The sequence below is a fragment of the Trichoderma citrinoviride genome, assembly GCF_003025115.1.
Source record: "Trichoderma citrinoviride strain TUCIM 6016 unplaced genomic scaffold BBK36scaffold_6, whole genome shotgun sequence".
In the NCBI taxonomy this organism is placed as follows: Eukaryota; Fungi; Ascomycota; class Sordariomycetes; order Hypocreales; family Hypocreaceae; genus Trichoderma; species Trichoderma citrinoviride.
This window is the reverse complement of record NW_020194714.1, coordinates 265,247-277,320: the sequence shown is the minus strand read 5'-3', so window position 1 is coordinate 277,320 and position 12,074 is coordinate 265,247. Positions and strand designations below refer to the sequence as shown.

The 12,074-nt window shown below is 55.7% G+C and overlaps 4 protein-coding genes across 4 annotated transcripts; 2 read left to right on the top strand and 2 right to left on the bottom strand.

Moving 5' to 3' along the window:
* Window positions 1-766: 766 nt before the first annotated feature.
* On the bottom strand, window positions 767-2,819 carry BBK36DRAFT_1158683 (hypothetical protein; the record flags this gene model as incomplete). Its single annotated transcript, XM_024894131.1, has 4 exons — window positions 767-779; window positions 835-1,418; window positions 1,509-2,595; window positions 2,704-2,819. 4 exons carry the CDS (start codon window positions 2,817-2,819, stop codon window positions 767-769), a joined length of 1,800 nt encoding a protein of 599 aa, XP_024750043.1.
* Window positions 2,820-4,787: 1,968 nt separating this feature from the next.
* BBK36DRAFT_1140501 (Metallo-dependent phosphatase) lies at window positions 4,788-6,064 on the top strand (the record flags this gene model as incomplete). The annotated part of the gene is made up of 4 exons (XM_024893381.1): window positions 4,788-4,803; window positions 4,940-5,173; window positions 5,282-5,536; window positions 5,607-6,064. 4 exons carry the CDS (start codon window positions 4,788-4,790, stop codon window positions 6,062-6,064), a joined length of 963 nt encoding a protein of 320 aa, XP_024750042.1.
* Window positions 6,065-6,472: 408 nt separating this feature from the next.
* Window positions 6,473-7,797, bottom strand: BBK36DRAFT_1132054 (E set domain-containing protein). The gene is made up of 5 exons (XM_024892019.1): window positions 7,663-7,797; window positions 7,491-7,594; window positions 6,877-7,199; window positions 6,762-6,810; window positions 6,473-6,686 (listed from the first exon to the last, which is right to left on the bottom strand). Exons 2-5 carry the CDS (start codon window positions 7,582-7,584, stop codon window positions 6,556-6,558), a joined length of 597 nt encoding a protein of 198 aa, XP_024750041.1. The 5' UTR covers window positions 7,585-7,594; window positions 7,663-7,797; the 3' UTR covers window positions 6,473-6,555.
* A 1,773-nt stretch (window positions 7,798-9,570) lies between these two features.
* BBK36DRAFT_1117034 (DNA-binding domain of Mlu1-box binding protein MBP1) lies at window positions 9,571-10,714 on the top strand (the record flags this gene model as incomplete). The annotated part of the gene is made up of 2 exons (XM_024890308.1): window positions 9,571-10,610; window positions 10,681-10,714. The coding sequence occupies 2 exons, from the start codon at window positions 9,571-9,573 to the stop codon at window positions 10,712-10,714; spliced, it is 1,074 nt and encodes a 357-aa protein (XP_024750040.1).
* Between the last annotated feature and the right edge of the window lie 1,360 nt (window positions 10,715-12,074).

Genomic DNA, 12,074 nt, shown 5'->3' with positions numbered 1-12,074 from the left:
CTCAAATCCGCCGAGAAATCCGAACCTACCATGTCCGCGTACACCCTTTCGGCTCGCTATAGAAGAGCTGACTGAGCACCGTTACATTGGAGAATACGACACCCGGTGGGGAGAATGGCTGACAATGTCTCGATATAGGCGAGCTCATGTATATGACACAACGCAGGTTCAAACATGGAAAATGTAGGAGGACCATGATTTCACAGATGAAGTCAAAGTGTACAGCTCCGAATATCAAAAGGGGAAAGAAGCCTGGTGGCCATCAACGTTGTTCAAGTGGTGCCGCGCCTCTCTTAGGATTCAAGGGGACGGGCCAGGCCCATGTCCAAGCATCCAAGCCGTGCAGCACTTCCAGGAAGCAGTACCGAAGAGAATCGTTTGAAAAACTGTTCACGCATACCTCGTGAATTCTAACAAAACGCCAATAATGCAAAAGAGCCCTTGCTGGCCGTGAGGCCCAAAGTGAGACTGAAAGAAACAGCTGCCAGCGATATGCCAGCCGCAGGTATTGAGATGGGTGCTTCCACATTGTCCATGCAGAGGGCAAATAACAAAAGGAAAGGGAAGCGTCTCGAATCAGGGAAGCTCTTTAAGAAGGCTGGAATCAAAGTGCCCTCGCGCGTGAGATGGCTCTCAACGGCACCAGCGTTGAAAGAAGCCGTTTCAAAAAAGGGCGAAGAGTAGGCTGTATTAGAAACAGGAAATAGGACCTTTGACTTTGGCGTGAAAGAAGATGGGGAAACGGTGGCGAGGAGGCTCCCGAAGATCACCAGCGGCGACTGTATACGGATTAGGCACTTTCGCGAAACCAGATCAGAAGCTTCATGTCCTTACCTGTAAACCGAGTCCACATTCTGTTGGCGGCGGCGTTGCGTCTTAGGCAATGCGAAACGATCCTGCCGTTGATGGACGCCGGTATCGGCGGGAGATCTCTGCCTAGCCGGTCGCCCCAGAAGCTCGGCTTCCAGGGAATTCAAGTCGGATGATCGACTAGAGACCGACGAATTCCTAGATTTTGGCCTCTGATGCCGCTCTTTTGACCGCGACCGAGATGGCCGATCCAGAGGGGGGAGGGTAACGTCGTCTTCTTGCACAGTTGGCTCTTCGTCATTCCGGGCTTCCAGCTTGGTGGCAGATTGGGCTTCTGTCCGAAGACCAGCTCCAGCGCCCAGCCCATTGGTGAACGATGCTGAGGATTTTGTCTTCTTGAGCCGGCGTTCGTCTTCCGACTCATCGTCTCGGCGCTTGTGCTTTCCGTTCAGCTGAGACATGTCAGGGGTGATACTGCCAGGAGTCGAGGCAGCATCCTTTCTATGATCCTGGGGGTGGTGGGAGTCTTGTTGGTTATCCCGTGTCGACAGTGCCTCGTCATCTTGAGACAGTTTCTCGGCAGCGTCGCTACCGAGAGAGTGGGCAGACTGTAGACACAAAGCTGCTTAGCAGACTATCCCACCAAGAATGCTAATGGTCCCAATCCATGGTCACCGTTGAAGAAAAGGTCTACATACCTCATCGGCTGTGTGGGATTCATCATCAGGCCCTCCATCATTGGACTGATTATCCTGGTGCTGAGGCTCTTGTGCGTTATTTGACTCGGAGAGATCTTTCTGGAAGCCTGAGTTTGAGGATTTGGATTCAGGTCGGGTAGTGTGCTCTGGGTCAGTTGTTGGCAAAAGTGCATCGCCTTTGATGGGTTCTGAGTTGACCGGAGCTGATGGCTTCTGAGAGGACCCAACAGCTGAGCCAGAAGGATTGGAACGGTTTGAGCGGTTTGAACGATTCGCCTTGTTCTGCGTCTTCTGGTTGGAAGAGCGACGGGAGCCTTGGTCCCTGCGTCTGTCAAGATGCTTGCCGTGACGGTCGTGTTTTCGTTTGTTCCTATTGTCGCGATGCGTATCTTGCTGCGGCGCCTGAATCGCATGAATGCTTCGAGGAGGCTTTGGCGGAAGAGAGTGAAGCAGGGGCTGGTTCGGCGTGGCTTGAGAGTGATGGGGTTGGGGAACATGCGGAGGCTTGGAGGGAGGATGATACTGCGCAGGCCCGGAGTGAACGGGGTAAGGAACTGGTGGAGGTCCGTACGGTTGCTGCGGGTATGGCTGCGCGTACGCCGCTTGAGGCGGGTAGCCGGGTGTGCTAGACGGTCCAGGAGGCGGATATGAAGCATAGGCAGGTGGATAGGATGCTGGTGCTGCTCCGGGTGGCGCTCCAGGTGCCGGTGGTCCTTGAGAATGAGCTGCATATCCCACTGGGGCTGCAGGAGCTGTACCGTAAGGCGGCTGGGCGTACTGCGCCGATGGATACTGGGGGGGGCCGTAGCCGGTTGGATAGTGCGGCGCTGGCTGGTAATGGGGATAAGGGTTCTGGAACTGGGGGCCTGGCTGCTGATATGATGGTGCAGCTAACGGCGTATAAGAAGCCGTGCCATGACCCAGAGACGGCTGAGGAGGAGGTGGTGGTGGAGGGGGAGGAGGAGGAGGCGCATATTTTGTGATAATGGGCCCCCTGTTTGGTCTCTTTTGGTTTCCATGATGCCGGTTGTTCCCCTGGCCAGCATGCCCAGCAGTAGGAGCGTTTCTCCAGACGTTTGCGAGGCCACTAGAGAACCTCTTCCGTTAGATCAAGAAACAGAGACAAGGGGGTCAAGGCATTATCAGGGCTGGGGCAGTGAAGAGGAGTAGGAAGGAAGTATAGGAAATAGCTTACGCAGGAGTCTGTCTTATCGGCTCCGGACAAGCAACAATCCAGTGGCCTCTGTTGCCGCAGTTGTAGCAGGACGGGTCGTCAGCCGGCCTGGCTTGGCCATTCGCAGACTCGGCCATTTCTCTGTGATGTAGAAGGGAGAGCGGGAAGTGAATCAGACGGCGAGGGAGTGAAGAGAGAGGCGATGCCGACAGCGGTTGAGGCAGTTGTATCGCTGGTGAGTGAGCGAGATGACTTGAAACAAAGGAAAATGTATCACTTTTTCTTCGTCAAGGGCAGTCAACAGAACACGAGAGATGATGAATGAAACAGGGCCCTCGTCGCCTTGAGCGTCAAATCCCCATCAGCGCCTCGTCACATTGCACAGGAGGCAGATGAGGATGAGGCCTACCTTTGCTGCTGCTGGATAAGACGGCCTAGAGACGATGAACCCCCTTTACAAACTGGACTGAACCCCCGCCCCAGGCCGTGTCGATCGATCTGGAGCGATGTCTCATGCGCCAGATCGGAGGTCCGGGGATCCTGGAGAAGAGAACAAGGCGAGGCGACTGTGGAATTATGAGCTCTGGAGAGAAGCGCTGGACTGGCCGTTTCGTCAACTGGGCAAACGGCTTGAGTGCAAGTCGCGTTCGATCAGCTGCCACGTGAGGCTGCGCACAGGCCACCCAGAAGGTTGCAGTTGTCTCAGCTGGGCTCCGGGATTTAGCCGTCGCTATATCGAGATGGACGACGATGGAATGTGAGTCTTTTGGTGCGCTCAGCGTCGTTTCCGAGGCTGCAAGAGAGCGCAGGTGTGCGCGGTGGGTGGACGAGAGAAGGGAGAGCTTTTAGAGCGAAATGTTGAGAGAGGAGAAGCCAACAGCCACTGTTCTGGGCTATGCTTCCGAGAGCTCTCAGTGACCTTGGGCTTCGTCTCTGTGGCGGTGTGCAGCTTGACTCTCCCGGACGGTGGCTGAGAGTTTAATAGCTTATTACAGTGCAAGCCTCGAATTGTCACCACCAGAAGGTGTCTGATATGAAGCAAAGCAGCTTGCGCAAGTCTCAAGGAACAGATTTTCAATGAGAGAATGGGTCGGCAAGACTTGCTGCAACTCTACCGTAATAGCGGTCAAATCCCAGGGTAGAGCCGTCGCCGAGGTGTCGGCTAGAGGCTTGTGGCTGGAGTTGCTGAAGTCGCACAAGGTCCATCCGCCTGCATCGCACGAATCGCCAGTGCTACGAAACGAGGCCGCCGTCTGAGTTTAGGCGAGAAACACGGAGAGCCTCTATGAGAAGATGCTTGTAAAATAGATTAGGGAGAGAGATACGAAGACTCGAGCGTGCTAGCAGTCTTCTGTGAGTTGCACGGATGACGAGGTGTCTCAGTTGCGTGCTGCAGGTCCCCTTGCGGCTTTCGAGTCTGCCGCGGTTGATTTTGACGGTTTGTAAGGCACCCAGGCACTTTATGTATATCACACCCGACACGAGGCATCCGGGGAGATACTTCCGAATCTTTGCAAGATCTGCGCGCCTATCAAGTACTGCCTACCGTAGCTGCTTCCGTGATTTACCACCAGCATACATGTAAGTACATGTATGGACAGCTGCAGTTGCGGTACAGTTTAATAGCGCGCTAGCGGCGGGAGCAGCGCCAGCCCGCGCTGCCGGGCCCTGTAACGATGCCCACCTCACTGTCGACCGGCGACTCGAGGCCCTGATGCAATTTCTCAGCAACTGAAGCTAGACGAGTTTTAGCGGATCCCCAGAAACCTGCCCTCTGTTCATGTTGCCTTTGCTGTGGCCACATTCACATCGCCATCGCCATCAGTCGCCGCCATTCGCCTCTTTTCCCCTTCTATCCTCCCGTCCCTCGTCTCGGGCTGGAGGCCGGAGGCTCGTTGCATGTGAGAGGATCAAGACCAGCAGAAAGCAGAGGCCATCGGGGCCCCTCGACCATGTTGGTGCATCCAGCCACGGCCCCTCCAAACACCATTGCCCGCAGACTCTTACCTGGATGACTCTGTCCATGGACGTGCAGCCTGTGCAACCATCCGCTTCATCATAGAATAATCCCAGCAGAGAGACTTTGTCTTCTGTAGGGGAGCGCCATGCCGTCGCTACCAGGTGAGTTGCTGCTTGTTCTGCGAGGGGCACATGTGGGAAAGGAAGAGCGGGAGGAGGGAGGGGAGGTCAAGAGGACGACGGAGAAAAAAAAAAGGGCATCGAACGCATGGGCAGCGAAGACTAACGCAGCCCTCAGCCTCCGTCGATCTGGACGAGTGCATCTCGCGCCTCTACAAGAAAGAGCTCCTAGCCGAATCCGTCATTGAGGCCGTCTGCGCCAAAACCAAGGAGCTGCTCATGCGCGAGAGCAACGTGGTCCACGTCAAGGCGCCCATCACCGTCGTCGGCGACATCCATGGCCAGTTTTACGACCTCATTGAGATATTCAGAATTGGCGGCTACTGCCCAGACACAAACTACCTCTTCCTAGGTTGGTCTCTCTCTCCCCAGGGTCTATCTCAGAAGTAGACCCCGTGGTTGTTGGTGGCAAGACTCGCCATGTAGACGCTGTGACGCTGACATCAGAGATGTTCGACAGGCGACTATGTCGATCGTGGCATGTTCAGCGTCGAGACAATATCGCTGCTCGTCTGCCTCAAGCTGCGATACCCCGAGCGCGTGCACCTAATCCGCGGCAATCACGAATCGCGCGGCGTCACGCAGTCGTACGGCTTCTACACCGAATGCTCCCGCAAGTACGGCAACGCCAACGTCTGGCACTACTTTACCGACATGTTTGACTTTTTGACCCTGAGCGTCGTCATCGACAACCAGATCTTTTGCGTCCATGGAGGTAGGTCCACCTGAGTACCCTGGCCATGAGCAACCCAAGTTCAACATCTCACCATTATGTGAATTCGCAGGCCTCTCACCCTCGATCCACTCCATCGACCAAATCAAAATCATAGACCGCTTCCGCGAAATCCCCCACGAAGGCCCCATGGCCGACCTCGTCTGGTCCGACCCCGACCCCGACCGAGACGAGTTCTCCCTCTCCCCGCGCGGCGCGGGCTACACCTTTGGCGCGCAGGTTGTTAAAAAGTTCCTCGCCGTCAACAACATGTCGCACATACTGCGCGCCCACCAGCTCTGCCAGGAGGGCTACCAGGTGCTCTACGACGACCGCCTGAGTACCGTCTGGAGCGCCCCGAACTACTGCTACCGCTGCGGCAACATGGCCAGCGTGCTCGAGGTGAATACGCAGGGCGAGAGGTTCTTCAATGTTTTTGCAGCTGCGCCGGAGAATGACCAGCACAAGGATATGCAGCAGGGGATGGAGAAGACGGCGGATGGGAATTCGCTGCCAGACTACTTTTTATAACACGGCGAGGAAGAGCGAGAGAGAGTGGAAAGGCAAGCAGGGAGAAAAGAGGCGATGTTGGATCATATACCTTCACCATACATAAACCTGTACCAGTATTGCAAATGTACCCTGCGAGCAGTTTTGAGCAGAGCTTTGTCATCATATAGAATTGCGGGCTATGCTAGAACAAAAAGGCAGATGCTTCTACAACATTCGTCCTCGTGTAATTGCTCAGAATTGGATTGCTATGCTTTACTTCCATCAAAGAGAGAACCGCGCTTTTTCGAATCCCGCATTTTCGACGTTGAATTTTTCATTTTATAGATCAGATATCTTCATATCTCATAAGATGGCAAGAGGTAGATAGGTAGGGGGATGGGCATAATGAAACCAAATGCAAAAAAAAAGAAAAGTATCAGAAAAGAGGAGTAAAACATAAAAAGGGGGCGCGAGGCTGTGAGGACACCGTTTCCAAACGCTTTTTCGCAGCTGCAAAACACAATTGTCCGCTACCAATCCTTGCTGATGTCGAAACTCCACTCGAACTCGAGGTGCTTCTTCTTGTCGTCGTCGACAAAGCTCGAGATGGCGTTGTAGTGGCCTCGGGCGAGCATGCCGGAGGGAGCCTCCTCCTCTTGGACTGCGGGGGTGTGTCAGCCGAATTCATCCCCACCCCATGTCTCATCTTTCCATGTCTTGGAATGGAGATACTTACACTTCTTGACGTAGGTGGGCTGCTTGTCGGTGTTGGGAGCATAGCTTCCCTATATAACCCGTTAGTAATTTCTGATGATCCAACAATTCAGCGCCCAGCCTTGTTTTCCACTAACAATCATCTCCGAGTCCTTGGAGACCCGGACGCCCTTGCGCTTGACGACCTGGACGTAGTGCAGGCCGCTGAGGATCTCGTGCTGGACCTTGAACTCGGCGCTCATGGTGAACTTGGCGCCCTCCTTGATCTTGAAGGGCTTGTCCTTGAGCGTGGTCTCGCTGCCGGCGGAGGAGAGGTCGATGGTGACGGGGTCGCGGCCGGGCGAGTCCATGGTCAGGGACAGGATGATGCAGACTCGGGGGTCGTTGGGGTCGGAGAGGTCCTTGCCGCCGCCGAGGCCGAGGGACTGCTTGTACCGCTGGAGAGACTCATCGCCGGCGTCTGGGTGGTGTAATGGTTAGCCAAGCTGATGCAACTGCCTGAAAGAGATGAAGACGTGGAAGAGTTTTCGGCGTAGAAAGCTTTTGGGGGGGAGCTCTTGGGAACGCAGCTGGTGTTTCGCTCGGACAGGAGGCCCCCGCTCATGAATAATATCCGTATTGGCAGAGATACTTTGAGCGGTTCTTCATGTCCACCATCAAGAGAACAAGCTATCCAGAGCGCCCCCTTCACGTCTTCCTCCCCCTTTCCTCCCGTTGCCGTAGCTTCTGGTGACAGCTGGCAAGCACCTACCCATCTGGTGGTACTCAGCGATGCTCTGCTTGGGCTGAGAGAGCTTGTAGCCCTGAGTCTCCTCAGGCATGGTTTCGTCATCGTGGGAGGCCATTTTGGATGTGCTGGAGAGGCTCGAGGATTGCGCCGGACAAGAGAGCAGAAACAGACAAAGGAGAGGTTAAAAAGAAGATGGACGATGCTATTCACAGCCTGCTGATCGGATGGGGTTCGAAAGGAGAGGAAAACAATGGCCCAGCCAAGTCGGTCAAGTGGTCAGAAGGCGGGATAGAGCCAGAAGCCATGGAGGGGCAGCGGGCTGCTGGTGGGGGGCGGGCGGACTGGCGAGCGGTGATTGGGCAGAGGGGGCACAGCTGCTGGAGGTGGTCCAGGCTCAGGGGAGGAGGGTTGCGGTGCAAAGGGGTAATTGCTGCAAGACGATGCCCTGTCAAGTGATACACCACATGGTTCCCTGGATGGATCTGGTGTTGTTATTGCCCGGCACTAGCGCGGTACACCAAGGGCACGCTATTGCGCCGGTGGAATTAGCGGTACCAGAGTAACGGCCCGTGTTAGTGTTTACCTGGCCTTGGTTGCCGGGCAATGCGAGGTCAATTGCACAGACACACGGATGCTTGGGCGAGCCAACGTGAAACTGCTCCAGCTGTGGAGATGCCTTCTTCCACGGATGCTTGTGCTCAGGTCAAGCAGGACAACGTCGACCGAGTACAGCAGATGCCAAGTCGACTGGAGTGCAGCCAGCACCAACCGTCACAATAAGGTGCGACTGCTGAGTCATGCTGCGACATGCAGAGGCTCTGCTTGCAGTTTGAGCGCCCATGTCAACAGAGACATCTCCCGCCGCCTTTGTTAGCAGCACAATGGGTTGAACAGGGGGGGGCTGTTTGGATTCGGCAGCTGCTCCAGTTAGCGGCTGCGACAAGCTGCAATGGGTTCATTCTGTTGGGCGCTGGCCGGGGCGCTACCGTGTTCTCAGCGAGAGACCCCATAAATCCCAGGAATCCCCCCAAGGACCCCTACACGCACTGCAGCGCCCCGGAGGTACCCGGTACTTGCGCCCGTGGCTGCAGCGTGCGTCGGCTGGTCACCCGCCGCGGCCACTCTAGGCCACTCTGGGCCCCGACAGCACCTAGACAGCACAGCACCGAATCAGCGCTAGAGCCCACGCACCGGCCCCGGAAAGAGCGGTACCCTGTACATGCACGCAGTTCACAGTGCCTGTACTCCCGGCTGGCATGCCTTAGCACCAGACCTCAAAGAGCCCACAGGCTTGCGGAGAGGCCAGGCCGCATCAGGCGCTCCCAGCAATTTGCGCGACTCTTCGCCCACCATCGCGAGTGAATCTTTCTCTTCACCCTTTTCCATCTGCTTAGTAGCCCTCAATCTCAGCCGCACCCCAGACCTGTCGTCTGCTGCGATTTGCCCTCGTCAAGGCCCGTCGCTCAGCCGCGTCCCGGTCGAAACCGCTTCGTCTGTCCGCTCCTGATTGATCGGGTGCATTGGCCCTTTTATTCCATTTTTTGCCCGACGCGCCGCCCCATCGCCAGGAAGAAATCTCGGGAACCGTCGCTTTTTTTGGACTTTGTAGGTACGTTGCAATTGCGGAAGCTTCGTTTGTGCGCGAATCTCTCCCGCAAGGCTGCGCCCAAAGGCTGACCGCAGACTTCAATCGCAGGCACCGCCTGACTCTCGCGCGCCTCGTTGTCTTGCATTGCCTCGACTAGTCGCCTGTAAGGAGTTGCTTCTGGAGCTTCGACTGGCTCCCTCGACACGCTTTGCGCCGCGACCAACGTACGCCGTATCCGTGGCCTTTGCAGAATCACACAATGGCCCCCGCCGCAGGAAGAACGCTGCCGGCCAAGCGGAATCCGCTGCTGGTTGAGGATATTCCTCCTTGTAAGTTGTGCTGTTTTCCCCCTGCGCTCCGTTGTGTGTAAACAAAACGTCATCTCCACCATCCTCCTCCTCCGCGCGCTGCCTCGTCGCCAATGCGCCCGAGAACCACGACTGACGCGCCGACGATGCAGACTCGGAGCTCGTGTCGCGCCGCCGCCTCGGCCAGACCAAGCTGACGCCCAAGATGGTCGGCAACGAAGAGGCCGAGGCCGGCGCCTTGGGCTTCTTCGACTACGCACACCTGCGCGCGCCGCTGCCCAAGGGCATCGTGTCGGGCATTTTCAAGTCCAGCCCCAACAGCTACTTTCTGATGCGCCGCAGCTTTGACGGCTACATCTCCGCGACGGGCATGTTCAAGGCCACCTTCCCCTACGCCTCGGCCGCTGAGGAGGAGGCCGAGCGCAGATACATCAAGGCCCAGCCCACCACGAGCCCCGAGGAGACGGCCGGCAACATCTGGATCCCCCCGGAAGCGGCCCTTGCCCTGGCGGAGGAGTACAACATCAGCATCTGGATCCAGGCCCTGCTCGACTCCTCCAAGATCTCCACCACCCAGCCCGCGGATGCCTCGCCCAAGAACATCACCGCGCCGCCCAAGTTCGATCGCCTCAAGGCCGCCCCGCAGCTGTCCCCTTCGGCCACTCCGGCCACTCGAAGCGGTCGCAGCAACCGTTCGGCCAGCCCTACCAAGAGCGCCACGAAGCGCGCACCTGCGTCTCCTCGAAAGCGCACCACCAGATCCAAGGCTGAGGCCGCGGATGCGAGAGCGAGTGCCGATGCAGTAACCACCAGCGAGAGCAAGGAAGAGGCGGCGAAGGCGGCGGAGACGAGTCTGAAATCGACAGAATTCGAGCCCGCCATTCCTCTAGAGGCTGATGCTTCCAGCAAGGCAGATGCCCCAGCTCACATTCCCTTCACGGCCGGCCAGCCCCCCTCCGCCGAGGAGATTGCCGACATGATGGCCACCGCCAAGTCCATGGTGCAGAAGGACAAGGAGGCGGCGGATAAGGCCGACGAGGATGCCGAGGAAGATACGGCGCAGGACAAGACCCTCGCGAAGAGCAAGCGGAAGGCCGCCGATGAAGAGGACGAGGAGGCTGCCGAGGGAGACGACAAGACCAGCGAGGCGCCGCGCTCAAAGAAGGTCAAGACGGAGGTGGAAGTGCGCAAGGGCAGGATACAGAAGAGGGCCTTGTTTGGCATTGGTGCCACAGTCGCAGTTGGGTATGTTTTTCTCTCTCTTCTCCCCGCGCCTTGATCTTGATGAAGAGCTGACTGGTTGGTTCTTTTGCAGAGCACTCGTGCCGTGGCTTGCAAACTTCCTATAAACGATATACCGAGGCTGCAGTCGCGTGTCATGTTTTGTGTTGCGTAAAATCTGTTGATCTTTATGGCGGCTGAATGAGGACTGGGATGGCGCGGTTTTGGCTTTTTTTTCCCTTTTTCTCATTGTTCATTTCCTTGTTATCCTTTCCTCGCTCTCTTCTTCCTTGTTTTTTCTTTTTCCGTCATCTTTAATCTGTGATTATCTCTTTATTTTCCTCTTTTTCTTTACAACATAGGGAGGCGGTGAACCCTCCCAAGCCGCAAACATCATGGGTCTTGACATTGACATGCCCATCTCCCCCTTCTCCCTTCTTTTTGGCTGACGTGTGCGAGAGTTCCTCTTCTGTTGGACATACTGGCACCCTTTTCTGTTTTTATTTTCTTTACAACTCTCGCTGCAAACTCGACGTCACCTACGGCTTGTTGAGGTCTTGTGGATGGTCCAGGGATCATTTGTGGCGGAGCCATCATTTTGGCAATCTCTCATCTGTTTGTAAACGGTGAAAGAAAGGGTGGAAGAAGAAAGGAGAAGAAGACGAAGAAGAAGTGGAAGAGGGGGGAGGAGGAGGAATGAAAGACCTGTGGGTTGATGGCCTTGTGCGGTGTGTCCACGTCTCTGAATTGTGGGAGAGGTTGGATGATTAGGGTTGTCTTGTTGTCCGAAAAACCTCGTCCGCAAAAGTGTTTGGTCGAAGGCGGTGGTGGAATAACCTACCTGGAGTTTTATGAAGGGCATGTGAGAGAAGAGGGATGATTTGAGATGATGGATGGCGATGATGGGGGCTGTGTAATAACGGAATTCGAATGACAGTGAAGAAATCTCACATCAGGTGCTGTACTTGTGCGTGACGCATGTGCTACCCTGGGGCCTGAGGATCTGTAGTGGTGGGATTATGCTGGTATCCGGTGGGAACTCACATTGACACCAGCTTTGTAGGTAGATGGCATGATAATGATGGTCATTCAGATGAATGAACAGATTGATCACTACAAGTAGCATAACACATCGTCAGTTGACAAGTGTTCTTCTGTGAATCCTACGGCAAGCATATCAGCAAGGATCAATTACAACTTATGGCTGCTCTGGCTTATGAAGACACGCTGCTAAAAGAGAAATCCACGTCTGGAAATCAATTGTCCAACACCGCGCTATACAACATGATATGTCTGCACTCAATCGTACTTGAATGGAATTCGATACCGTGACGCCTTATAGTCTCACCCAAACAAGCAGCCTCAAGCTTTCCCACCATCCTCCGGTGTCGCATCTCTACTTCCCGAAGACTTCCACCCCAGCAGCCACGCCCACCTCCGCACCGCGTACCACTTCAGTACCTCCCCCGTACAAGCCGGGCCCTTCCA

Coding starts and splice junctions, on each gene's coding strand:
- BBK36DRAFT_1132054 (XM_024892019.1), bottom strand. CDS start 7,584: ATGGCCTCCCACGATGACGAAACCATGCCTGAGGAGACTCAGGGCTAC. Junction 7,200..7,490: donor CGCTGAGTACCACCAGATGG/GTAGGTGCTTGC, acceptor TACACCACCCAG/ACGCCGGCGATGAGTCTCTC. Junction 6,811..6,876: donor CCAAGGACTCGGAGATGATT/GTTAGTGGAAAA, acceptor CGGGTTATATAG/GGAAGCTATGCTCCCAACAC.